Source organism: Oryctolagus cuniculus, chromosome 8 (genome assembly GCF_964237555.1).
Source record: "Oryctolagus cuniculus chromosome 8, mOryCun1.1, whole genome shotgun sequence".
NCBI classification, from domain to species: domain Eukaryota; kingdom Metazoa; phylum Chordata; class Mammalia; order Lagomorpha; family Leporidae; genus Oryctolagus; species Oryctolagus cuniculus.
The window spans coordinates 102,929,905-102,957,535 of record NC_091439.1 but is presented as its reverse complement, the minus strand read 5'-3'; the positions used below and the strand labels follow the sequence as shown (position 1 = coordinate 102,957,535).

General features: G+C 40.4%; 1 protein-coding gene across 20 annotated transcripts in view; it reads left to right on the top strand.

Moving 5' to 3' along the window:
- ADGRL3 (adhesion G protein-coupled receptor L3) overlaps positions 1-27,631 on the top strand; it is an 870,273-nt gene that overhangs the window by 599,351 nt on the left and 243,291 nt on the right. For all 20 annotated transcript variants that reach the window (XM_051819791.2, XM_051819792.2, XM_051819789.2 and 17 more), the window contains one exon: positions 13,713-13,793. In XM_051819791.2, coding sequence (XP_051675751.2) covers positions 13,713-13,793 — 81 coding nt within the window. The remainder of the gene's footprint in view (positions 1-13,712; positions 13,794-27,631) is intronic.

Here is a 27,631-nt window from a genome sequence, read left to right as displayed (position 1 = left end):
ATGGTGCCTGGCTTCAACCCCTACTTGCAGCTCCCGACTCTGGTTTCCTGCTCCTGCAGACCCCGGGGTACAAGGGAGATGGCTTAGGGGATTGTGTTTCTGCCACCCATGTGGAGACCTGATTGAGTTCCCAGCTGTTGGCTTTAGCGCCAGCCCAGCTCAGGCCATTGCAGACCTTCAGGGAGTGAACCAGCAGATGGAGCAATCCCTCTGTCTTTCAAATAAACAAATAAATGAATAATTATTTCCCTTGAAAAAAGTCCATAATTTTATATCTGATCATAAATTCCAAAAGTCAAAAGTTCACCAGTGTATTTCTAGTAATTGGTCTCGGTCCCACAGTAGGTACTCAGTAACTACTGTCCAAGTGAATAAATGTGTAATTGAGGGAGTTAAAGGAAGCTCTTCTCTGTCTCTCTCTCCATTATTTGTGTTCCAGTGTTCTTTTTCTCAGTCTTTGCAAGGCCCAGGATCAATAACATAGAGGAAAAATAACATCAGAAATTTTATGAAATTGGTCTAGAATTTGAGAATAACTCATTCTTGAGCAAAGATGCATCACCTTGAAGATAAAATGTGCTTTTTTATCACAATCCTGTGCAGAAAATCTGCTGTGCTATTCTTTTTTAAAATTAATGTTTTTATTTATAGATTTATTTATTTGAAAGAGTTACAGAGAGGAGAAAGATCTTTCATTTGCTGGTTCACTCCCCAGATGACCTCAAGGGTGGCCTCTGGGCCAGGCAGAAACCAGGAGTTTCGTCTTGGAGCCCTTAGCTTCTTCTTGGTCTCCCACATGGGCAACAGGAACCCAAGTACTCGGGCCTTGCTCAGCTGCTTTCCCAAGTGCATTAGAAGGGCTCTGGATCAGAAGTAGAGCAGCCAGGACTGGAACTGGCACACATACAGGATTCTGGCTTTGCAAGTGGTGGCTTAACCACTATACCACAGTGCCAGCCCTGACTGTTATTCCTAAAGTAGTACCTGAATATTAATAAGAAATGCACATAATACATAGAATAAAATTTGAATCAACAGCCAATCCTCATTTTCATATATCACTAAATAGTGCAGTTCTGAATATTGGAGTAACATCATGACAAACAGAGATTCCAAGTCTACATGTATATATCCAGGTTTTGTATATCCAGGTTTTGTGTGTGGTTGTATTTTGTACCTCCAAAAATTAAGTACTTTAAAAAACTTTAAAGTTACTTTATGTTACTTATTTTTGTCCCTTTTTTGATTTTTTTTATGAGCTGGCTAATGAGTAAAACATCAGAAATACAAAATCATAGCCATTAAATGACCCAGAAGAGGGATATATTACAGGGAGAGCAAGGGGAAGGAAACTTAGACCAATTGTCCTATTATTGACTTTTAATTTTATTGTCATAGAAATTCTGTGGTCTACAAAATTGAAAAGGAGTGGTTAGCTCTAAATCTTACTTCTCTACAAAACTTTGTTCACCTATATTACAGAAATTCTTTTCCTATTTTGTTTGCCAATGACTTTTCTATACTTTCTGTATTTTCTATCATAACAATAAAAAGATAAGATAAAGTGAGGGTTTGGCATCACAGTGAGACGTACAGATCCCATCTCAGAGGGCCTAGGTTGAATCCCAGCTCTGTTCCCAATTCAAGCTTCCTGGTAATGTGCACCCTTGAAGGCATCAGGTGATGGCTAAGCTACTGAAGTCCTGCCACCCATATGGGAAACCCAGACTGAGTTCCCAGCTGCAGGTTTGGCTTGGACTAATTCTGCTGTTACAGTCATTTGGAGAGTGAACCAGCAGATGAAAGATCTCTCTGTGGCTCTCCCCCTCTCTCTGTTACTATGCCTTTCAGGTAAATAAAAGTATACATACACACACATACATGCATATTGTGTATGTATATATGGTGATAAAGCATGGTGTAGAGGAATGAACACATTACTATGATGTGACAAGTGTCATACTCCCACCTCAGCCTTACCAAACATTATGAGTGGCCCGTATCTTTTGCCTGTTTCCCTCATTTTAAATTAGAGCAGATGGGCTAGCTGACTTCCAAAGAGACCGTTCCATCTTTTTGGTTTGTAGCTTTGTCCAATAAAATATCTCATTATGGTTGTGTTTTACAGTTCTCCTTGTGTTGCCATTGTCGTTATAACATTGCCTTATGTTAAATGGTCCCTAATTCTGATTAAGAGTGTCGTGTGAACGGGGCCATCCATGACATGTTAGGTCATGATAGATTGTGAATAATGTAACACAGAGCCCTGGATGTGCTACAAAGGTGTGACCAAACAGTTGAGGCTCTAGAATTACCATTAAGAGCAGACTTGGTGAAATGCAGACCAACAGTGTGTTTTAATATGGCAACAATTCAAATAAATAAATGTCCATATACATGTTTGTGTGCATGTGTATTATAAGGGCAAAGAAGAATTCAACAAAGATACATAAAATCTAGAAAACAGATTGCCCATGGGGAGGGTGGTAGGTAGAGGAATTATCAGTTGGATGTTCTCGTTCTATCACAGTTGAATAGGTACCATGCAAGAGGTATTCAAATAATTAACACATTTAATATAAATAGGCTTTCTATAATTAAATAACAGTAAGTTGTGTATTAATTTTCTATCACTGATGTAACAAACTATTACAATTTGGAGCCTTAAATAATGCAGATTTATTGTTGAACATTTTTCTAGGACAAAAATTTGACAACGGGCTCCCTAGGCTGGAAATCAGTATCTTCTGTAGATGCTGGGAAGGCTGGGGCTCTGTGTCTTCTCCAGGCTGTAGGAGCAGGCTCTGTTCCTCGTCGTGGTTCAATTCCTCCATCTTCTAGGCCAGCCGCACCTCGTCCAGTTCTCACATCTCACTCTGACCCAGGGGCTCTTCTGCGCCCTTTTCCACCTCTGAGGCCTCATGGGAAGAAGTGATCTTAACCTCATCTGCAGTCTCTTCTACCTGAGACCACGTATGTGTGGGTTTCAGGAGGTAGGAAATAGACCTCTTGGGAATCCTTATTCTGCCTGTCACAGCCACAAGCAAAATATCTGAGCCAGCTTTCATTCCTGCATCAGAGTTGCTCTGGGAGAGCTGGTGTTGTGGCACAGTGTGTTGAATGCTGGCAACCCATATGGGTGAAATCGAGTCTGGGATGCTCCACTTCTGATCCAGCTCACTCCTAATGTGCCTGGGAAGCCAGCAGGTGATGACCCAAGTGCTTAGGCCATTACTACCTGCATAGGAGACCCAGATGGAGTTCCAGACCCTTGCCTGAAGCCTGACAAGACCCAGCCTTTGCGGCCATTTGGGGGCTGAACCAGCAGAAAGAAGGTATTTCTCTCTCTCTCTCTCTCTCTTTCATCTCTGTCTCATCGTCTCTCTTTGGAACTCTACCTTTCAAATAAAGAAATCTTAAAAAGAATAAAAGAATTGATCTTAGAATGAAAGAAGGCTCTTAGATATTTTGTTTTAATTTGAGCAACTGGAGTCCTTGAACCCCGCCTCCATGGATCTACTGATTAAGCTTGCCCATTTCCCGGATTTTAGCCTTTCTGATCTTGCAGGTTGTAACTCTGCACCTGGCACACTCATGGTTCCATTAACCACTTTGGCAATAAAAGCTCTTGTTCTTCCACTACCGTATGCAAAATGTGGCCTCAATGCAGTGGTCATACAGACTAGGGGACATCTGGAGTTTGGTGGGGTGGGTCCATTCAAGGGTCTTTGATCTAGCTCTTGGAAATCATAGTGATTCAATGAGATCTGTATTACTGGTCCCTAACCCTTTTTAAGGCCTCCAATAAAGCAAAATTAAAAAAAAAATTCCAGCAGAGAGCTAAAATACCTCTTCTTGTTAAGCAGAACATAATGTTTTGTTCATTGTCTGAATAAAAGTTAACTTTAGAATCCTGATTGCTCTGTGGCTTAGACCTTTAGTAATGTAAACACTTAACTTTAGGTAGCCTGAAAATAGAAAACTAAAAATGTCTAATGTTTCAGAAATTGTAGCATAGTTGCCTCCTCTTCCCACCCCCACGAGTATATTTATAAGATGCGTGGGCCAAGGACTCTAGAGAAAGTACATGGTCTCTGGGTTTGAACCATGACTCCCACACACACACACAGTTATATAACTTTGCACGGTCTACTCACTCGTAGGAAACTTATGGTACTGTTGTTTTACCGTGGGGAATAGTGTTACATGGTGCATCTTCAGGTTAGGGCCTGAGTCTGATCATTTTTATTAAATGACTCTCTCAGCTTTCCAACCTATTCATTCCTGTTTACTTTTGAAGGATCATACAGTAAAACCTAGTAATTCAGGGTAGATAAACTTTCTGATTTCTTTGTTCTACTGTTTTCAGTTTGTTGTAATGCTTGTCACAATAGGTTTTGGTATTCACAATAGGTTTTTGAGACTTTATGGTATATTTTTTTGAAATGGGACTTCCGAAACTCAACATTTGTCATTTAACCAGCAAGCCTATTTTTCATGCTTGTGAAATAAAGAAGAGTGTTTGTATGGCTTTATAAAATAGATTCCACTCTACATCTGCAAGCACCTGAAATTCATCACAAACGTAAGGCATTTCTTACTCCTGTATAAATTCCAGCAGTAGGACCCATGTGATATTTTGCAGACTGAAACACTTCATTTCTTTCAGGTTTGTTGATTTCTTCCTGATAATTGCTTGATTGCATTTCACATTAAATTCATTTTTTCATGTTCCTTCTTAAATTCTAGATAGCATAATACTATGGTTATTTTTAAAGAGTTATAGATTATACTTAGATAATGTACTGATGAAATTATGTGATTGCGAGATAGGCTTCAGAATGTTCTAGAAGAGGAATGAGAGGCGTGAGAAGAAGATGAGACAGTGTCAGCCCTAAACTGACCACTGTTGAAGCTAAATGATAGACAGTGCTGTGTCTTCCCTCCTTTCTTAATACATTCTGAAATTTTAGATTATCTTTTCATCTTTTTGGCCTGTGCCTACCCATGGTTCTTTGTCCCCTACATCTCTTACTCTGCGATCTGCAGGATCCCTTCCTGCTGCCTGTCCACACCTTGCCACCGTCTTTACCAGGTCTCCACCTGCTCTTCCCGCAGATCCTGGCTTTTTCCAGGTCCTGCTCTGCCCTCATTGCACTGACCTCCGTTAGGGGCCGTTGTACTCTTCTCTCTCAGTTCCAGCAGGTTCACATCTTAGTCACTGTCCTTGCCCAATCCTGTGTCTAGACTGAATCTGCCAGGGGACAGATGATGGTTTCTTGTTCACATGGTGTGCATGATAGTGGCCTCGCAGAAAGATTGGGTGCCAGGAAGATATTTGCTGAATGAAAAACACACACATCAAGATGCCTTTGCTGCAAATCACCCCACGAAATATTCAGCAGAGAGAAGCCCACCCGTGGCCTTTCCCCCTCCATCAATCACTTCATTTCCTTGGGAAGTCAAGCATGTAGTTGTTTCTGAGCTACCTTGATTTTACTGAATTCCCTGAAAATACGTATGATTGTAAGATGAAGCAGAGAAAAGAAAGCAGAATGAAAATGTATGAAACTGGCAACTTTACAAATCTCTTCATTCGTGATTACTTTTGATTGATGTTTCTACTTCGTCATTGCAAGCTGACTTTACAAACGCCAGGTGGTTTATAGTCAGAGTGGTATTTGAAGAAAAAAAAAGCAAGCTGTTCTAATGCTAGGAATGCCCAATTTTCCATCAGCACAAACAGCACATTGACCCCTGGTGCATATATATATTGTCAATGGAGAAATTACTTTCAACAAGAAATTGAACTTTTTTGGAGGGAAGCTTAGCTACATTCAGAGTACTAAAAAAAAAAAAAAAAAACAACTTAGAAAAACTCCATGTGCCATTCTTAAATGTAGTTTATTTAGTGTGGGCTCCCTGTTTCCACATGGAGTCATTATGGTAGTAAAGAGATATAACTTGCTGTCATCCTAAAGGTTGTAAAAGCAAAATAATAATAGTATTAAAAACCACAGGAGCAAGAATGTGGCATCTCTTTTATTGTCTTTAAGAGGGGAAATGTCATGTCTCTAGAGTAAAATAATCAAGATCAGCAGTTGAAAATTTTAAAGCAAGCAAACAAAAAATGGAAGCTATAAAATCTGCCTGCAGGGCCATAAACTATTAAACTTGTTTACCACACTGTATAGAAAATGAGGGAGAATTGAGTTGAAAGGTGGTATAGCTGGAGAATCCAGTAGAGATTTTAGGGTAGTGTAACATGATTTTACTTTAAGAAGAGAGTTGTGTTCATTTTCCCAATTGCATATCTCCGCATTTTACTTAAAATTGTTTTAATCCATTGATCAGTGGTGACATTTATTAGTATTTCTATGAATATGGGTAGAATTTTAAATAATGGACTGGGAAAAAGCATCTGATACCAGTTTATTTAGTTCTTAAAGTCTTAATTATTAAAATTAGATTTGAGCCCTTATCTATACTCTTATCTTTTTAGAGTTTGTTAAATAGTCGGATATTATATCTCTTAATCTCTTGACCCCTTCAAATACTGTTCACAGAAGTGAAGTTAGGCCTTTCCTGCACAGCGCGTGCAGAACTGCAGCCTCCCTCCCCTTCCACCTCCATCATAGCTTGTTCTCAACTATTTCCATTCCCCTTAGCATGTCGCATTTATATTAAGGCTCAAGCACTTATTACATTTACTGCTTATTGGCTGGCTGGCTGTCTACATAAGAGTATATAGTGTCATTTAGTTTGGTATCTCGTTATACCACATACCTAGAATGGCATCTATGTCTGATGAATTAATTAATGAAAGAATGAATCTGAAATAATAATAGCAAAGACTTTGCATGTACTAAGTACCAAGTACTGTTCTGCTTTAATTAATACATAATATATTAATTCACTTCATGCTCAGAGCATCCCTGTGAGATTGGTGCTAGTGTAGTCCTTATTATACAAATGAGGAAACTGAGGCAGACAGAAGTGCATCGACTTGTTGGTTAATTATGTTGTTGCGTTATATGGCTAAGAAGTGGCAGAGTCCAGGAACCAACCCAGGCTGTCTGCTTCAGGGCCATGATCTTACCTATTTGCTAAATTGCTTCTAGTTTGTATGCATACTCTTATGGGGGGAGTACAGGTTTCCATAATAAATATCTCTCACCCTTTTGAATGTCTCAGTATAGCACACACAAGCCTGTAAAGCATCCCCCTTCTTGCAGGGGCTGACATCACTCTTGACGTCCACCACCTCGATTTAACTTTGGAAAATGTCCCCAGCGTCTCAAGATGTCAGTTTCCTCATTCTCACATGTGGGCTTGGGAGTCTAAGCTATCAGATGTCTTTCTCCCTCCAAATTCTGTGGTTCTGTAAATGCATTTCTATACTCAGAAGTACAGGTAAAGTATTGACAGAAGAAAGAAAAAAAAAAAGGCCTTTTCCTGTGCTGAATGCCAGCCAAATCCTTTCTATATTTGAACTTTAGTAGAAATTGCAGAGTCCTTCAGTCAAAGAGAAATTAAATAGAAGTAGAAAAAGAGATTGAAGATAGAAAAAATAATGACTTTTCCAGAATCCACAGTGGCCTTTGGATTTCTGCTATAGTGCTGGACTTTATTGGCCAGACCCTTGAAATTTCCACGTCCTTGGCATACCTGACACTGGGAACTTCACATTTTCATTCAGAACACAAGATGCTCTTTAATTTTTTTTTCTTTTTGCTCAATCAGTTTTTTCCTCCTACCCTCTCAGTATGGAGGAACTAAACAAATTCTGGCCCCGAGTATCTGCTTTGTCTTTCTATTCTCTATTCCTTTTCCATATAGCATGATCATTTTAACATTAATTATTTGAAAATCATATTGACCCTGACTTAGCTGTTCCATCACCTGTAAAAAAACAAAAAGCCTGAAGAACATCTCCACGGTATTTAAAATTTCATCCACTCACTCCCTATGACAACCCAACAAGTCCTAACAGCTCACACAGAATTCCCATAGGGGGCAGTAATTCCACTCCTAGATATACAAGGACACTTGTAAAAATCGGGAAAAAATGGAATTAAAAATGTTTATTTTGGTTCAGAATACACGTTTTCCACACATTTAAAAAAATTGCATCCAAATAAATTCAGACTTTTAACTTCTATTTTCCTGTGAACTTTTTGAAATATCTTCATTTATTCAAGAGAAATGCACACAAAAACAGGAACATTCGTAGCAGCATTGTTCATAATAGCCCCGAAGTAGAAACTATCCCAAATCTCCATGAATTGAGGAATGGATAAATGAAATGAGAGATGTCTACACAATGGAGTATTATTTGGCACAAACAAACGAATGAAATATATGTCCATGTGATAACATGAGTGAATTTTGAGAAATTATCTTGAGTGAAAAATGCAGATCACAAAAGATCACATATTATGTAATTCCATTTATGGGAAATGTCTAGAATAGACAAATCTATAGAAACAGAAAACAGATGACTGATTTCCTGGGCCAAGAGTAGGTTGAGAAGAAATGGGGGGTGACTGCTAATGGACTTGGGGCTTCTGTTTGTGGTGATGAAAATATTCTGTAATTGATTGTGGTAGTAGTTGCATAACTCTGTGAATGTCCAAAAATCCACTGAATTGTATACTTTGAAATGATTTATTTATGATACATGAATTATGACAGTACAAATAGGTGTGTATCATAAATATATGCTCTTTCTCCATAAAAAATGTATCATTTTACCTAGAGTAAATATAAATAAAAACTAATTAATAAGCTACCTTCCCATTTCTCTGCTGCCACTATTCTTTCTTTTTTTTAAAGATCTATTTATTCAAAAGTCAGAATTACAGAGAGAGAGAGTGGTCTTCCATCCGCTGGTTCACTCCCCAACTGGCCGCGATGGCCGGAGCTGCGCTGATCCAAAGCCAGGAGCCAGGAACTTCCTCCGGGTCTCCCACGTGGGTGCAGGGGCCCAAGGACTTGGGCCATCTTCTACTGCTTTCTTAGACCATAGCAGGGAGCTGAATAGGAAGTGGAACAGCTGGGTCTCGAACCGGCTCCCATATGGGATGCTGGTGCTTCAGGCCAGGGAATTAACCGGCTGTGCCACAGCGCTGGCCCTGCCACTATTATTTCTCAAGAGGGAAAACCTTTTCCTCTACCCTCCTACTTTAAGTGACTGGGCATTTGGAAATGAAGCTAACAGGAGAAAAGGCAATATTTTTGTCAATACTGACTTGCATAGGAGTGCAGAGGAAAGAAGTGAAACTCAAAGAAAAAGTTAAATGCTGAGCCTCCCACACCTTTTTTTAATTAAAGATTTATTTTATTTATTGAGAGGCAGAGTTGCAAAGAGAGAAAGATAGAAAGAGATCTTCCATTTGCTGCTTTACTCCTCAAATGGCCGCAATAGCCAGGGCTGGGCCAGGTAGAAGCCAAGAGCTAGGAGCTTCCCCCCAGGAAGCTTCCCACATGGGTGGCAAGGGCCCAAGCACATGGGCCATCCTCTGCTGCTTTCCCAGGTGCACTAGAAGGGAGCTGGATCAGAAGTGGAGCAGCTGGGACTTGAACCAGTGCCCATAAGAGATTGTGGGCATTGCAGATGTGGGCATTTCATCTAATCTTACACACAGAGGATTAACTCTATTCTATGTATAGAGTTCAACACTTTGCATGAGGAAGAAAAAGAGAAAAGAACAAACAAAAACTAATAAAGAACATTAGAAAAAACAAGAACAAAAGCTGTTCTTCAACATCCCAGACAAGGGCTGTTCAATCATTGCATCTTGATGGTGATTTCACTTTTTTTTTAAAAGAAACTCAATATCTTTAAAGAGGAACCCAAGAATGATACATCTTTTGCAAGCACTTTTAGACATAACTATAATTTATGGGACATAAAAATATCCTCCACTTAATACACTAAAATAAAGCAGTTCTTTGGAAACAAGTTTTATTACCAAGTCTTATAATGCAGCTCTTTCAGGACAGAGATCCTGCATGGGGAGTTAATGCACAGTGACTCCTTTTGTTTATTTAACATTTAACACGCTTGTGTATGACGTCAGTGATCACCCGAGGTTCTTGACAAGAGCTACCTAGGCCATGGAAGCCCTTGGGATCCACAAATTCTGTCAGTATTTCAACAAGACCATAGGCAAAGTAGAAGCTCTCTCCTCCCTTCAGAGGAAAGTACATCCTTCTTTGGTGGGTGCTTCTTTCCACTGGGGTCTCACCCACAGAGGTCCTTCATGTAGAACATTTTTCACCACAGCATCTTGGCTTTCCATGCCTGAAATTCTCCCCTGGGCTTTTCAGCCAAACCAGAATGCCTTAGGGTTGATTCTGAGGTCAGAGTGCTACTTAAGATGATTGTCATTCTATGAGTCTGCTGTATGGACTGCTTTCCATGTTGGAGCATTCACTCCTTTTTTATTTCTATCCATTGTTATTACTAAGCACTTAGTCCTATTTATTGTCATATCCTTATCAAAGGAAGGAAGGCTTGGGCTTCAAGAGACTAGAGTGGTAGGGCAGTGACTAGGAAATATATGGGGAAACTGGAACATAGGATGGTTTTCGGTAGCTCTGCCTGTGTGAACTCATCTTGGTGTGGACACCCCTTCCTGAGTGGTAAAAGTCACTCTTCTTTCCCCAGTACTGGAAAGGGTGGTGGCACCTCCTCAAACAGAAATCTATGCCCTGCTTTCACATGATGACAGGAGGAGGGCTGAGAACTCCGCCAACAGTCATTGATTCTCCACTTATTCAGCTCAAGAGGATCCTAATGTTGAAGTGGCTATTTGGGATGGCAATTCTCAAGTCCTTTGATATCACATAAAGCTAATTTTTTTTCAACAAAGATTTATTTATTTATTTGACAGATGAGTTATAGAGAGCAAAAGAGAGACACAAAAAAGAGAGAGATCTTCCTCTGGTTCTTTCCCCAAATGGCTCCAATGGCTGGGACTGGGCCAGGAGAAGCCAGGAGTTTCTTCTGGGTCTCTCATGTGGTGAAGGAGCCCAAGGACTTGGGCTGTCTTCTGCTGTTTTCCAAGGCACTTTAGCAGGGAACTGGATTGGAAGTGGAGTAGCCGGGACTCAAATAAACGTCCATGTTGGATGCTGGCATCACAGGTGGAGGCTTTACCTGCTATGCCACAATGCCAGCAGATAAAAAACTGCTACTAAATGTGTGACCTCCCTGTAGGTGCTAGACTCTCAGACAACCCCTACCTCTTGGCTTTTCCTCTGGCACTTGGCTAGATTTCTCCTTGGAGACAGAATGCAAATTATGGTAAAGCAACTTCAGGATTTGGCTATCCATGATCCTTGTCCCATTGACTCTTTGATATTCACATTCACCTCTGGGGATCTACACACTCTGATCTCCATGCTACCTGAGGGGGTGTGTGTGTGGAGCTCCTTTGAAATTGCATGTTTATCCCCAAACAGAAACAAATGTGGCATCTAGCTGCATCTAGCCCTCTTCACTCTGAATATAGGAATGACCCTCCCCAAAAAAAGGGTCACTCCTGAGCATTATCTCTGAAATGTGTATGTATTTTTGGCCAGGTTTTAGCATACTGAGATCTTCTTTGAGAAACGTATGATGATGTAGAATAAAACACAAGGACTGAAGTCAAACCCTGTGCTCTGCTCTTTAAGAGCAGCACGTGCTTCGGCAAATTACAAATCCCTTCTGCGTGTTTCTCGTCTTAAAAATATGTGTGTAGTGATATAGTGCATAATATTCACAGTGGCGGTGGTTGGAGGAAAAGAGATGATGGATGAGCACTTGGTGCTTATTCTCATATGTGGTGAACACTGCGTTTCAGGAGTAGACGTGAAATCAATATTATTTTATATGCTGAGGTTATTTTAAGCCAATATAACGTGAAGGCTCTATTATTTTATTTACAGGAACCACAATGTTTCAAGCCAATTCAAATGTAATGTCACAAAGTTTCAAAAACAGAAATGTTGTTGCAACCCAGTATGTACATATAGGTAAATAGGCGGCTTGCAAATGAGATAATCTGAAGTTTTTAATAAACTGTACTGAACACAGACTGCTAACCGTGCACAATAGTGTCTTCTTCCTTTTATAACAGTGCTTTTAGTATTCCACTGACACCAGGCCAGTGAATGTGCAATATTCTTAGTTACCATTATGAGGGACTCTGTGTATTATAGCCTCTCCACTGTCTGTGCCATGAGCTAGGGAAATGCTGGGAGCTATGGCAGCCACTATCAACAGGGAGCCATATTAATTATTTGAAATGTGCCTCATAAGAGGAATCAACAGAGTTTATTACAAGTTGAATATTACTTGAAACGGGAAGGTTACTCTAACTGTTATCATAATCTATGTATCATTAACTTTCCTTGTTTAGGAAAAGAGATTAACAACCCTGTAAATTACTATAGGGAGGGTGTGAAATAGAACTGCATATTACCTTTGTAGAAAGAATGGGTCCTCTTTCCCTGCCCAAACCTTCTTTATATATAAAGAAGCTTTTAAAATTGCCCTGAAAGGCAGGTGTTGTGGCACAGAGGGTTAAGTCCCCACTGGGGACAACCCCACCCCATATCAGAGTGCCAGTTGGAATCCCAGCTCCTCCACTCCAATCTGGTTCCTGCTGATGTATCCTGAAAGGCAACAGGTAATGACCCAAGTGCCTGGTCTCCTGTCAACTACATGAGAGACCCAGATGGAGTTTCTGGTTTCTGACTTCAGCCTAGCCCAGCCTTGGCTGCTGCAGGCATGTGGGAAGTGAACCAGCAGATGAAATATATGCCTTTTCTCTCCCTCCCCCTCCCCCTCCCCGCCTTTCAAGTATATGAAAAATAAATGTTTTTTTTTTTTTTTAAATTGAAGTGACTCTATAATTAGGCTTTCTTTCCTGAAAAATCTTAATTGCTTCCTGAACCATCGGTATACAAACAATAGCTACTTAAATTGTTAGTATTTAAGCTAACAGTTTTTTCAGTTAGTCTCTTGACCTTTAAAATCAACGTTGTAACTCCTTCAATTCTTAAGACAGAAAGTGTATTATAAATTCATATGTGAGCCAGTCATGTGCTTTGTAAGGGGAATGGAGGGGTGTATCCATCTGCCTACTTTTTGAGTTGTGGTTAGTTATTGTTTTCCCATCGAACACAGTAAGCACCTAAGAATAATTTTCTACTCAAATGATGGAAGTAAATCTTAGAGGAAAAAATAAGCAAATCAGGGTCATGAAGTGAACACAGTCAATCGTCTGTGTATCAGGGGCAGTTTGCCAGTGGTTATTACTGATTTTAAAGAAAATAAGTGCAGACATTGAGAGCAAAGAAACTTAGTGTCCATGTAATCTAACAGCAAAAATGGATACTTGCATTTTGTATCTTTAAGTTTTTCCATTTCCTTTTTCTTGTAACTTGTTTTCTAAAAGTACCACTCCATAGTACATTGGTAATTTAACCAAAAGGGGAAAGAAAAGTGAACTCAAGTGGTTGGAGAAGCACTTATTTAATTGGCTGATGTTTGTATGGTACATGCTATTTTTTCATTTGGGCAGATCTGTCTGCAGTTGATAATGCCTATTAATTCAACATGGAGTGAGGTGATGTGACATCACAAAAAACAAACCAGAAAACTAAAGTAAAAATCCCTCACTATGATGTATTCTTAACGTTTCTTTTTGGGTCCATAGGGCAGGCGCATCACGGGCAGGTGTCATACATTTCTCCACCAATTCACCTCGACTCTGAGCTGGAAAGACCCCCTGTTAGAGGTAAGGTTGTTTTCATTGGTTTGTTTTTTTACTTAAAGAAGGCTATGCATTCTTTGATTAATGCAGTTAATCAAATTAAAATGGCTATAAATATTATTTGACATGCATTTCCTGTTTAAAAAGCAGGAGAAAAAATAAAATGTGTACATAGTCTAGAGAAACACCAAGTCTTATTTATAAACTAAAATCTAAAGTATTTTTCTGAAAAAGTTTGGAAACCAAGTCCAGTAGTGATTCAAGGACCAGTTGGGTAACAGTGTAAACTTAGAGATTACAGGATAACTATTGTGGTTTTTCTTGAACTTTCTTTTTTGCACTGTCCTGTTTTTTCACATCCAAATGTCTTATTCTAAGTCATATCAACAGATTTTTTCCTTGCAAAGTGATATTATTCTTTTAAATATTAATAAGACCATTTTGTCTTAAAAATGAGTAGTTAAAATTAAAAGTGTGTCTTTTTAAATTGACACCACCTGTTTCAGTAACAGATTTTTTTAAATAATCATACAAAATAAAAATTGGAAGGTAAACATTTATAAACTCAGAATGTAAATGCCAAATTCATCATTCTGCTATTTAAAAAATGCCTAGCAATGACTTTCAAACTGTTTCATGATGTTCATAACTGATATGATAGAAATATATATTAGAATTTTATAAATGCCAAGTGTCCTGAGATTATTCTTTTTTGTGGTATTAAGTACTATAGCATGTTTCCGCAGGGTTAATAACATGGTAAAGTAATTAGGCCTGACTTTTAGAAGTGCATTTGCTGTGCAGGGTGTTTTCTCTGTAAGTTTCTTCCTGTGTTTCCTGGCTCTGCTTTAGGATCCGTTCTCTGTTAAGCCTTCTCGTTTTTTGTTTTTTTTTTTATTTTTTTTATTTTTTTATTTTTTGACAGGCAGAGTGGACAGTGAGAGAGAGAGAGACAGAGAGAAAGGTCTTCCTTTGCCGTTGGTTCAGCCTCCAATGGCCCCCGCGGCTGGTGTGCCGCACTGATCCAATGGCAGGAGCCAGGTGCTTCTCCTGGTCTCCCATGGGGTGCAGGGCCCAAGGACTTGGGCCATCCTCCAATGCACTCCCTGGTCACAGCAGAGAGCTGGCCTGGAAGAGGGGCAACCGGGACAGAATCCGGCGCCCCGACCGGGACTAGAACCCGGTGTGCCGGCGCCGCAAGGCGGAGGATTAGCCTAGTGAGCTGCGGCGCCGGCCTTTAAGCCTTCTCAGACGGATGCCAGAGAGCAGCTCTGTGCTTACCGTGCTATCCAGATACCTGCTGTGCTTCCCTCAGTTACTGTATTTAAGATACTGTGTCTTATTTTGCAGGAGGCCTGTCTTGCTCCCTTGTTTGCATTCCCCTTAAGCAGAGGGGCTGTAAGTTAGTACTCCCCTCCTCTTGGCCATGTGTGCCAGGAACATGCTAGAAACCCATCCAGTGATTTCTGTCTGAGTGCTTGACAGTGCAGGTGACATGCAGAATTCTGAAGGATACACTCAGGCTTTTCAAGAGGAAAAAGGGGCAGAGAGCATGGGGGGGTCCCAAAAAGAAGAAGTAGAAGGAACCAAAGCCTGGGTGTATGGAAGTGAGTGTGCTGGACACAGAGTAAAATGGGGGCAGTTCTAGAGGGAAAGACTGGAGAGAGGAAATGAGGCAGGGAAGCTTCTATGTCTTGTACCAAGAAGTTTGTATTTTATTCTGGAGAAAAAAAGTTTTTCTTCCTTCCCCCCACCCCGAGTCAGTGGAGTGTGACATCATAACATGATCTGTTCTGGCTATGAGAAGGGTACCTCTGCTGTCACTGTAGATGGTGAGCTGAAAGGGAGACTGGCAGTACAGCTGTTTCAGTCGTTCAGATCCAAAGTGAAGGGGATCTGGTTAGAAGTGTGTCAGCGGCGGTGCAAGGATCTGAGAGATGTGCAGAAGAGACATGGCCTTTGGGTGAACAGATACAGGGACTGAAGCAGAGTTCTCTCTGAGGTTTCTGTAGTGGGTTACATGATTGGATGCAGCTCCAATTGGAAAGTTTGTGTCCCTTTCAAAATTCCTGTTGAAACTTAATGCTCGATGCAATAATTTCAGGAGGTGGGACCTTATGAGGTAATTAGGCCATTAGTGCTCCTGAGTGGATTAATGCCCCCCCCCCCCAAAGTGCAATCGAGGCCATTTTCTTCTGTTGTTCCTTTCACATGTGCAAAGGAGCCCAAGGCACCATCTTGAAAGCACAGAGCAGACCGCACCAGACACTGGATTGGCCAGTGCCTTGATCTTGGATTTCTAAGCCTCCAGAACTGTGAAGTGTAAATTTGTGTTCTTTATAAGTTACCCAGGTATCTTGATATAGCAGTACAAAGGGACTGTCAGATCTGTGACATAATCCCTCCTCTGAGAAATAGCTATGAATTCTAAATGGATGCATTCTTTTAGGCATGTTAGTTCTTGATGGAAGTTTGTTTCCACCAAGAGGGAGACCTGTTTGTGCAAGTTGGTGACTTTAATAGAATTCAGTTGTTCAGCTATGACCCCAATATGATCTGAGAAAAAGTACTTTGAGGTCATATGAAGGGTAATGTGGCAGTCTGCATTCATCTACTTCAAAGCTCAGTAAATTAAAACAAGAAACATTTATTATAGTTCCAAGATCTGATTGAGTTCAATGTGTGTTGACTTAACTGAGGATGGTTGTTTAGTAGTTAGCAAGTTGGTCAGTTTTTTTGAAGGAGAAGGCTCACTCACATTTTTTCTCAGTTGCTTGTCATCAGGAATGATGGCCACATGTTGCTGTATCATTCAGTGGGTCAGTCCAGGCTCATTCCTGTGGCAAAAGGGTCTCCAACAACCAGAGAATCAGTCTTGAATTTCAGTGGCATATCAAGCCTCTGCTTGTATTGTAGTGGCTAATGTCTCATTACCCAAAGCAAATCAGACAGTCTACTCCAAACTTCAGAGAGCAGAAATAGATTCTATCTCCTGACAGAGGAGCCACAGTCCTAAATACAGACCATGGATGTAAAAAGTGAAGAATTTGGGCCTTTTGTAAACTACCATAAGAAAGCATATAAAAAGTGAACTAAATTCAGGATAAGACAAATAAAAAAGGTGACTCTGACTGGTAACATCAAGGGCTTTTGAAGTCAGTAAACTTGAAGTTGGAACTTCCAGAACTCTCCTTGGTGTCTTCAACAGCCACACAGAAGATCAGAAATATGAACTTCACAGTGCCTTTGTGAGAATTATGGATTTTACAGAACAGAGATTGCCCTTGGGTAGTCCTAGGTAAAATGTGGTTTTACCATGTACTTTTTGGTTGATGGCTATGGTGTATGGGTGGAGAACAGGCTTTGGAACCAGGCAGGGCTGTGTGACCTGTGTCTGTTTTTGTCTGCCATCTGTAGGCCAAGGAAGATAACGCCACCTTTGCATTCACAGAAGACTAAGTGTATGTGCTAAGTTGTTGGCAGGTATCTTACATATATCATGCTCTAAAGAGTTGGGAGATCATTGGCCTTGTTAAAAACGTGGCTGTAAAATGGCATCACCTTCCTGGTGGTGGCATTGAACTGGTAAAGAATGAATGATCTTGATCCAAGAGCCCTTTCAACTGCATCTCTACCTCAAACAGTGCTCTAACTGATGGTCTTGAGAGCTTCTAGTTCTCTGTGGATTAATGCAGTCGGAATTACAATCATAGCTCATGTAACATGGCCTTGAAACTAAAAAAATTAATTAGATAAAAATGGAGTTTGTACAAATTCCCAAAATAGCATTGAAAAAAAATCTTGTGCCTTTTTCTTAACAGTATCGAATATATCATTTAAAGACAAATATTAGATAGGAGATAGAGTTAGCTTAAAAATAAGATTAATTTATAACCATAAGGTTCTTCCTCTCAACTATCAACCCCTATCTTCACTTACTGATTTTAAATATCTTGTACCTTATTATTGATATTTATATGCAGTCCAGTTATACACCAAATTCCTCATATCTCTCTGTCTCTGTCAAGAGTGGGGGTGAGCAAAGGATAAAGAGAAATATTTCTTTTGTTGTAGGTTCGTATTTGAATTTATATCATATAACAAATTAAATTCTTCAAATAATTGTAATTGTTTCTCCTCTTTATGAGATTATAGAATACCTTTTTTGAACAACCTGTACACTAACACTAGCAAACTACCTTGGCTGTCCTTTTTCTGCTATGATTTTGTATATGCTGAATCTGTGAGAGAGGCCTTGGGACCTTCCTCCACTGACAGTAATTCTCTGTATTCTTTTGCTTTCCTTTCCTATACCAACTTCATCAGTCCATGTGTATGTTCATTTGGCAAGAATTTTTGCTTTTTACATTCATTTTTCAGTATTGTATGGACTTGACTAAATTCATACTTAATTTCCTGTTATTTATAAGTCTTGCAGTATGAAACAAAAACATGTAAGATACATTCATGTAGCTATTGAGAGTAGCACAGGGAATTTTCCTCTGGAAAATAAGAACTGCTAAAACACAGTGACACAAAAGCCTGCTTCAGGTGCTTTGCCATTTTATTCTGATCTCATCTGAAATATATTTGATTATTTGGTATTTTCTTTGTTTCATAGTTATTTTAGTATGAATGTTTGAGATAATTAAGTACTTGTTGGTAACTTTATGAATTGTGGTTTAAACCTGTAATTAAAAAATGCTGATGTTGGTACTCCCCCACCCCCAAAAAAAAAGACCTGAAGCAATCGAGACCCTGGAAAAACAAAAAGACAAATATCACATTTTCTTTTATTTGCGGTCATGAATATATAGAGAATATGAAAACTATCTGGGTTTCATCATTTGGTTTACAGTTCTAAGGAACGCTTCACTGAATCTTACCTTATAAAGGACGATGTACCCTTTATTACACAAGTTAAAAAAATGAGGCAGGAATAGTGAGGACTCTTGGGTCACTAGTAATGCTTTGTTATTCATTTGAGTGTTGTATTGAGTGCAGATGATGAGTGCAGATGATGAAAAAAAAAACCTCCTTTATCTACACACTTAAGTGCTTTTCTTGAGGTGTGTGCATGTGTGTATACTGTATTTCAAAAAAGTATTTTTTCAAAAAAGAAATCTGTGTGTCCACGGGATCCTCAGATCACAGAAAACATGTAATATGATAAAGCTGTATATGCATCTCAAAATCGTTTGGCACCAACATAAACTTATCTTAATTCCATTTTCCATGAACTTTGTGGCCATTGCTTCATGATGGGGGTGTGCTCTAAGAAACGCATCTCCAGGTGATTTTGTGGGCACCCATGAGAGTGTACAGCTACATCACTGGGCAGTGTCGTCCTATGGGTTCACTGTCGTGTGTGCAGCATGTTGTTGACCGAGATACTATTTTCCTGTGTGTGACTGTGCATACAACTTGTATAAAATCACATTCTTATCTGCCTTTTTTTTTTTTTTTTGGCCCACTCACCTGTGAGTCACCTTGGAAACTTGTTATTATTGTTAACTTGAGAGTTAGAGAGACTTTCACAAAAACAGAGCTCCTACCTGCTGCTGGTTTACTCAGATAACAGCAACTGCAAGCCAGGAATGCAACCCTCCAAATACTGAAGCCAGACCCAGAAAGCAAACTGAGGACTCCAGTGTGGGACAGGGGCATCTTAACTGCTGGGCTAACCACCTACTCCTCACTTTGCTTTTAACCCATCTAACACCATCCTACTTCCTTTCAGTTTCCTTGGTTTAATTTTCACTCCATGTTTCTTAAGGGAAAATGTATTGCTGTGTGATTTATTTATCACAATATTTTTTGTTTTCTAACTTAGAATTATGTCCAACATGCCCTTAGTAACCAGAAGGAAAATGTACAAAATATCCTTGAATAAAACGTACTCTCTATAGTTTGCAAAATAGCTGTTGTGTATACACTCAGTGGCACTTACCAACTAATGAGCGAATTTTGGAGATTCTGTGCCTTAAAGCTAATGTGATCAAACATGGCATTTGGTCACATAATTTATGCCTGTGATGACTTTATGAGCAATCTTCAATTTACAGATTTTTATTACTGAATAGGGGTGTAAATTCCAATAGTTTACTAGTGCATTAATGTCACAATACATTACAAGGTAATTAACCAGAGCTGCCACTATAAATAGAAAAATAGGCACAGCCCTCACTATAAACCACTTAATAAAAAGAAGACCCTGAATCAGCATTTGCCATTATAGTCATTTCTCTTGCCGTCTGTCTCATTAATCAGGACTCGTAAAAAAAATAGCTTCATCTAGAAGCGCTATTATTTTTAAACCTTTCATTATTAAAACAAGTTTGTTACAATTTTGTAGTTAATTTAATGGGATGGATTATATATTTCTGTATGCAAATAAGTTCTCCATGCCTTTTAGACATATTTTCCAGTTTTATTTAAGTGGAAATGAACGAAACACGACTTTGGTAATTTTGCGGCAGATTGGTAAATAAGCATGCTGCAGTACATAGCAGGGCTGGTTAAGAGTCGCAGTGCTGAAGGTCATGTGGTCTCGCTAGCTCTCCTTTCTCGCAGACTTTATTGCGCCTCAAAATTATTTATGAGCAAAAACACCTACTGCAAAATCGTTTCTGGAAGACAGGCAGAATCACTCAATGAAGATGACTGAGTGGGAATTTGTGTAGAAGCTGGACCAGGACCCGGAGCAGAAGTATACCTCATCTGAGATTCAGACACTGGCTGGGGCACGGCCTCGAGTTGAGAGTTTGTTTTCCTTTTCTTTTCTGCCTGTTTCATTGCTCCTCTGTACAATCTGTGGCAGGCTTAGCAGTCAGTTTTAGAACCCAGCCCAGGCATTCTGTACCGTATCACTAGTAATTGAAGTTAGATTAATTCCTGCCAATTAACAACAAAAGATAATGATTTCCTTTTTTTTTTTTTTAAGATTTATTTATTTTTTGCTTGAGAGTCAGAGTAACACAGAGAGGAGAGGCAAAGAGAGAGAGAGGTCTTCCATCCGATGGTTCACTCCCCGATTGGCCACAACAGCTGGAACTGCGCCGATCCGAAGCCAGGAGTCAGGAACCTCCTCCGGGTCTCCCACATGGGTGCAGGGGCCCAAGAAATCTTCTACTGCTATCCCAGGCCACAGCAGAGAGCTGGATCGGAAGTAGAGCAGCCAGGACTAGAACTGACGCCCATATGGGATGCTGGCACTTCAGGCCAGGGCGTTAACCCACTGTGCCACAGCACCAGCCCCAAAGATACTGATTTCTAAGAAAAAAATTCTGTGTTTTTCCTACACTTGTATTAGTGAGGATGATAGTCTGAATGTTTTGCTATATAACAAATTAGAAAGTTGTCAGATACTCTCTGGCTTCCGGTATCCAACACCACTGAAATGCAGCTGGTGAAAACCTATTACATTTGTTTCGTATCATCTTTCTTGAGGTAGGATCGCAATAAAAAAAAGCAAATATTGAATACTCATTTATATGTTTGCTAACTTTGACATTGACAATTTATACTATGAGAAAAAGATGAAATGCTTGCTCGTAGCTGAAAAACTGCATCAATTTTTTCTAACTTTTTTCTGATAATAAGCTGAGTAATATAAACATGGTTCAATTGGCACATAATCAATGAACTAGAATAATACGAGGCATTAAGTTTCATGTGTGAATTGAATTACACCAAGCAAACCGCACATTGAAAATATTTTTTAGGGTTCAAAATAAGCAGATGGCGCTGCCTGGTGCATCTATATTAAAAATAAACTGTAGCCAAAGACTTAGCATCACAAATTGGAGGCATTAATACACGGTTTTATCTAGTGAGATGTGAAAACATTTGAAATTGATTAAAATATAATAGGAATGTGACATCTGGCATCTTATTCAAGAGTCTCCATCTCTACTATTCGATGATGGTGCTTTTTTAGTTAATTTGATTAGCAAATATTATATGGCAGGTTGTTCCCTGCCTTTACTCACCTTTTTTTTCTGTAAGATATTTTGTTGTTTAAAAGGCAGAGTGAGAGAAGGAGGGAGAGACAAAGAGAGATCTTCCATCCACTGGCTCTCTCCTTAAATGGTCACAGCATCTAGGACTGGGCCTGGCCCAAGCCTGGCTCCATGAGCTTCATCTTGGCCTCCCATGTGGGAAACAAGGGTCCAGCACTCTACTATGGGATGCCAGCAGTGGCTTAACCATAGAGCCGTCTCCCAGCCTTTACTCACTTTTATTCCTGGAGAATAAAGTGAAACTTGGTGCAAACACAGCACGTGGATCATAGTTAATCAGTACTCTTCTATTACCACTTATAAATGCCAAACAGTTTTTGCATCATTTCAGTTCACTGTGGACACCTACAATATATAAGCAGAGTATATGTCTTGTTATTATTCAAACAAATGCAACTCCCATTTATTTAAGTACAAGGGTATTTCAAAAATTTTCTGGAAGAGAACATTAAAGATATGTTTAATATGGTGCAAAAGAATCTCAAAGTCATGTGTAGTTTTCCCCATGATGGGTATTTCCATGAACTTTTTGAAGACCCTGCATATACATGGATTTCAAAAAATTTCTCACCAAATCTTTCAACTCAGTTTTCCATTAACTTTTTGAAGTTATGTTGCATGTGCTTTTCCTCAAACACGGGGAAAACTGCTGCATATGCATTGTCTCAGTGTCACAAGGACCCTTTTTTTCAGTTCAGACCTTGGGATCATCATCATTCTATTACCAGCATCAAATATAGTACCATAAGTAGCACTAATTAAATTTGGGTTTAATTTGATTGAAATTGAATTCTGAATTTAATGATAAAATTCACTCATTATTCACTATTGTCAAGAAAGAGTGGCCGGTGGCACGGCTCACTAGGCTAATCCTCCACCTAGCGGCGCCGGCACACCGGGTTCTAGTCCCGGTCGGGGTGCTGGATTCTGTCCCGGTTGCCCCTCTTCCAGGCCAGCCCTCTGCTGTGGCCAGGGAGTGTAGTGGAGGATGGCCCAAATACTTGGGCCCTGCACCCCATGGGAGACCAGGATAAGTACCTGGCTCCTGCCATCGGATCAGCGCGGTGTGCCAGCCACAGCGCGCCAGCCGCGGCGGCCATTGGAGGGTGAACCAACAGCAAAGGAAGACCTTTCTCTCTGTCTCTCTCTCTCACTGTCCACTCTGCCTGTCCAAAAAAAAAAAAAAAAAAAAGAGCATAAAATCTTGTAAACCTACAAAGTGCTTTTGGAACATATGTTATTGTTTGAAAGGTAGTAGTTATAGTTTGAGATAACTTAGCACATTCTTGCTAGTCCTGTTTAGTCTATTGTTTGTAGAATATTCTGAGAACAATTATTCCAGAAAGTAGAGTGATCTGGTTTTTCATTTTAGGTTCTCAGTCAACTGGTGATTTTTTTTTTGAAGTATAGGATTTATTTACTATTTATTTGAAGATTTATTAGAGTTAGAGAGAAAAAGACAGAGAAAGAGAGAGATGGAGAAAGAGAACAAGATCGTCCATCCATTGGTTTACTTGCCAAATGACCACAAAGGCTTGGGGCTGGGCCAGGCCAAAGCCAGGAGCCAGGCACTGCATCCAGGTCTCCCACATGGGTGGCAGGGGCTCAGGCACTTGGGCCATCTTTCAGTACTTTCCCAGGTGCATTAGCAGGGGGCAGGACAGGAAGTGGTGCAGCCCAGGCTTGAACTGGTGCCTATACTGTATGCTGGTGTTGAAAGCAGTACTGAACTGCTTCATTACAATGCCAGCCCCTCTGGTGATCTTTAAATAAGCCAAGTACAAAGAGACAAGAGATTTGTTCAAGTTCTCCTTTCGTGTTGGCTGACAGAATGACATTCTTAGGACTCAAAGGGCATTAGATGGAGACTTGATGCTGTGGTGGTCTGAACGTCCTCCAGGAGCCACGTGACTGATGGAGGCCCACTAATAATGACCATTGCAATGAACATGGTGGTTCCCCTTGGATCTTACAGTGAAAGGAAGGGGAAGCCAGCAGGACCAGGGTGTGCCTAGCGGCTGAGACGAGGGTTAGTCCTTTGAATGCCACCGTCCTCACCTCCTACCCTGAGCATACTCACTGGCCAAGCTTTCCTACGTTTGCTGCTATAGCTTCCAGGACTTATCAGCTCTCTCATTTTATCTTCACTTTCAATCAGGAAAGTGGGCAGATGGCCCACTTAATATGCTTAATATTTTCTAAATATCACAAGTTTTTACAGTGTTATATTGTTCATCAGTAATGATAATAATAGCTAACATTTACTATTCACTTTAAATCATGTTCAAGCTAAAAATAATTTTACATGACCCTCTCCAAAATTCTCAAAGAGAACCCATCATAATGTTTTCAGGATTTCTTCTAGAAAAGCCATTTTTGAGTGCACCTGGCTTGGGATAATCAACATTTGTTCCTGACTCTATTCTAAGCCCTCACATGGATTATTATTTAATTAATTCCCCAAAGCTCAATAAGCGGGTGGTATTTACACTATTTCTTTGTGAATGAGAAAATGAGGCAGAGGTACTTAATGTAAGAAAAATATCAAGATTAAATATTTAGCATAATAGGATTCAAATCTAATATCCATAAAATCTAATCTCTATAAAACCTGTTATTATGGCTTTTCATCTACACAGAAAGAACTGTGGCTTAATTTCTACCTCTATATCCTGTAACACATACTTTAAAAAGGAATGTATTAGCTGTTTTTAGAGACATAGTGATAGCAAGAGAGAGAGCAAGACACTGCCCATCTGCTAGTTCTCTCCCCAGAATGCCTTCGACAGACAGGGCTGGGCCAGGGGCAGAGCTGGAAAGCTGGAACCCTGTCCTTATCCCCCATGTGGTGGCAGGGACCCAAGTACTTGAGCCATCGCCTGCTGCTTCCTGGAGCCCACATTAGCAGGGGGCTGAAGTCAGGAGGAACTGAGCTGGGAATTAAACACAGGTACTCCAGTGTGGGGTGCAGGCGTCCTAACTGGCATCTCAATGTTACGTGGAACACCTGCCCCAACACATAATTCTTAGTGAACCATCACCAGCAAGGGGTGAGAGGACCTGAACATCTCTAATGTAGCATTTCTCAGAAAAATTCCTCTCCATCCCCAATAGTTGTTTTGAGAACACAATATGCCACAATGGTTTAAACACTTACCTTCCATCTACTCAGTGAAAAATGATGTTATTGTGAGGTTGTTGCTTTCTTCTATAAAATAGTGTTTTTCCCTACTACCTTATTTCCTCTTACTCTGTTTTATAAAAGTCTTACTTATTGTTTCTCTCAAAAGAGGTGTCTAAAATCATACTACAAGAAGGAGGTCAAATAGCTTGATGATGTATTGTTACAAATTATATACAAGACAGTGTACTAAATCTTGTATATTATTTACAATAAGATATATTCGTTTTAATTTTTCCAATATTCTCTCTCCAAAATGGTTAATGTAAATGTGAGCGTCGTGGCTCACTAGGCTAATCTTCTGCCTGCAGCGCCGGCACCCTGAATTCTAGTCCTGGTTGGGGCGCCGGATTCTGTTCCGGTTGCTCCTCTTCCAGTCCAGCTCTCTGCTGTGGCCCAGGAGTGCAGTGGAGGATGGCCCAAGTGCTTGGGCCCTGCACCCGCATGGGAGACCATGAGAAGCACCTGGCTCCTGCCTTCGAATCGGTGCAGCGCGCCGGCCTTAGCAGCCATTTGGGGGTTGAATCAAAGGAAGGAAGACCTTTCTCTCTGTCTCTCTCTCTCTCACTGTCTAACTCTGCCTGTCAAAAAAAAAAAATAGAAAATCGGTTTATAGTTGTACAGTAAGAATTAATTGCCTGGCTGCCTGGAGCAGGTAGCTGGCTCATAGTTGTGTTGGCTGCTCCCACTAAAGCCAGAGTGGGTGAATACGGAAGTCTGCTTTGACCTCCCAGTGTAACCATCACCCCATCCCTACCTGCTGAATGTCCCCAGCCACAAAGTTGCAAATTATTTGGCATATTCATTTGATACATGCATGCCTGCCTGCACATACACATGCCACTCAGGAGTATCTTGGAATATCTTGGAATATCTTGTGGCCATAGAAGTAGGCATGATAAAAACTATAATTGGTCAATCCTCAAATTTTAAATTATCTTTTATTCTTAAAGTCAACTGCCTGAGATGGGATCTCTCTCTTCTGGATCCATTCATCCATTTATACCTGTCCAGGGGCTGGGTTGGTTATGGATAAAACATCCACGTATGTGTCAGCACTTGGAGAATGGTAGTCTTTTCTCCCTTTCTGCTAAGAGGCATTTGCTTCTGTATGGGCAGCAATCACCTTAGCTGTCATTCATCTGATAACAACCCAAGCAGCGGCGTTGCCTTTACACTAAGAGGTGCTTGACTTTCACAATACTAAAAAGCACTTTTCTCTGTGTTCCCTGTCCAGTTCTTAAGAGCACAGCTTTAGAAAACAATATCCAGTACAGTTAAGCTAGTGTCAGGATCACCTGGGTGGAGACCAACGGAAGTAGGGAGCCTGAAGACCAGTGCCCTCATTTCATCCCGATACCCCATTTCTTACCATGGACTAATCCCACAGCCACAGTACCTGACGTTCTCCAATAACAGTCCTTCCCAAGGTTCTTTACTGTTCAAATACAAAGGTGAAATTGCTTTGTAACCTGTAGAATGTTAACATATACTAGTTAATTTATCAGCAGTGCTATTTATTGTTTTAGTCTGAAGCTCTGTATAACACATTAATGGTGATATCAAGATGTTAGCTCAGACCTCCATCCCCACATCCCCACCCCACCCAACACATTTTTTTTAGACAGTGGCAAATTATACATGGGTTAGATTCCACAGTTAGTAAGGCAAAAACCAAAACAAGCCAAAATACCTCCTTAAAAATCCCATAACGGGGGCTGGTGCTTGGCACACTGGGTAAAGCCGCTGCCTGCAGTTCTGGCAAACTATTTGGGTGCAGATTCGAGACCCAGCTGCTCCACTTCTGATCTAGCTCTGTGTTATGGCCTGGGAAAGCAGTAGAAGATGGCTCAAGTCCTTGGGCCCCTGACCCCACATGGGAGACCTGGAGAAGATCCTTCCTGGCTTCAGATCGGTGCAGCTCCAGCCATTGCAAGCATCTGGGGAGTGAACCAGCAGATGGAAGACCTCTCTCTCTGCCTCTGCCTCTCTGTATCTCTGCCTTTCAAATAAATGAATACATGTTTAAAAAAAAAAAGTTAAATCATTCCATGAATGATGATATGGCAACACTGTGTTATTCCTGGATGTTGAAAATGTGAATATCAGAATATCCCTGATCTCTGTTGTGTGTGGAGATGTGGTAGGGATGCTCCTGGATCAGAGCGGAAGTTAAAGACCTGCCCAGGAAAAAAGGAAGGAAACCTTGGCATTACCAGCAGCTACATTCACAGCATACACATGTGCAACCCTGTTACCACCCTGTAGCATTAGAGCACTCAGTCAGAAGCATTTTACCATAGAGGGAGGAGAGAGGGACGCAAGGTTTAAGATAACTAACAGAGGCTATAAAAGACAGCCCTTGCATGTGAATCTTCCGAGCCACTACCAGCATGAATAAAACACTGCTTCTTGCTAAAAGCTTCCAAGTCCCATGTCTCTATTTGAATATCCCACTACAGAGAAATGTATGTGTTGAGAGGTATGGGGAGACAGACAGAACTCAGGGAATGGGATTCCTGCTCCTCTGGCCATGCTGGGTCACATGCTTATTGAGTAAAATGGCAGATGGAATCTTGCAACAAATTCTTTTTAAGTATGTTCAGTTGATTTTAAGAAAATGCATGCTAGGTATGCTGTACCATAGTGAATGTTTGTCC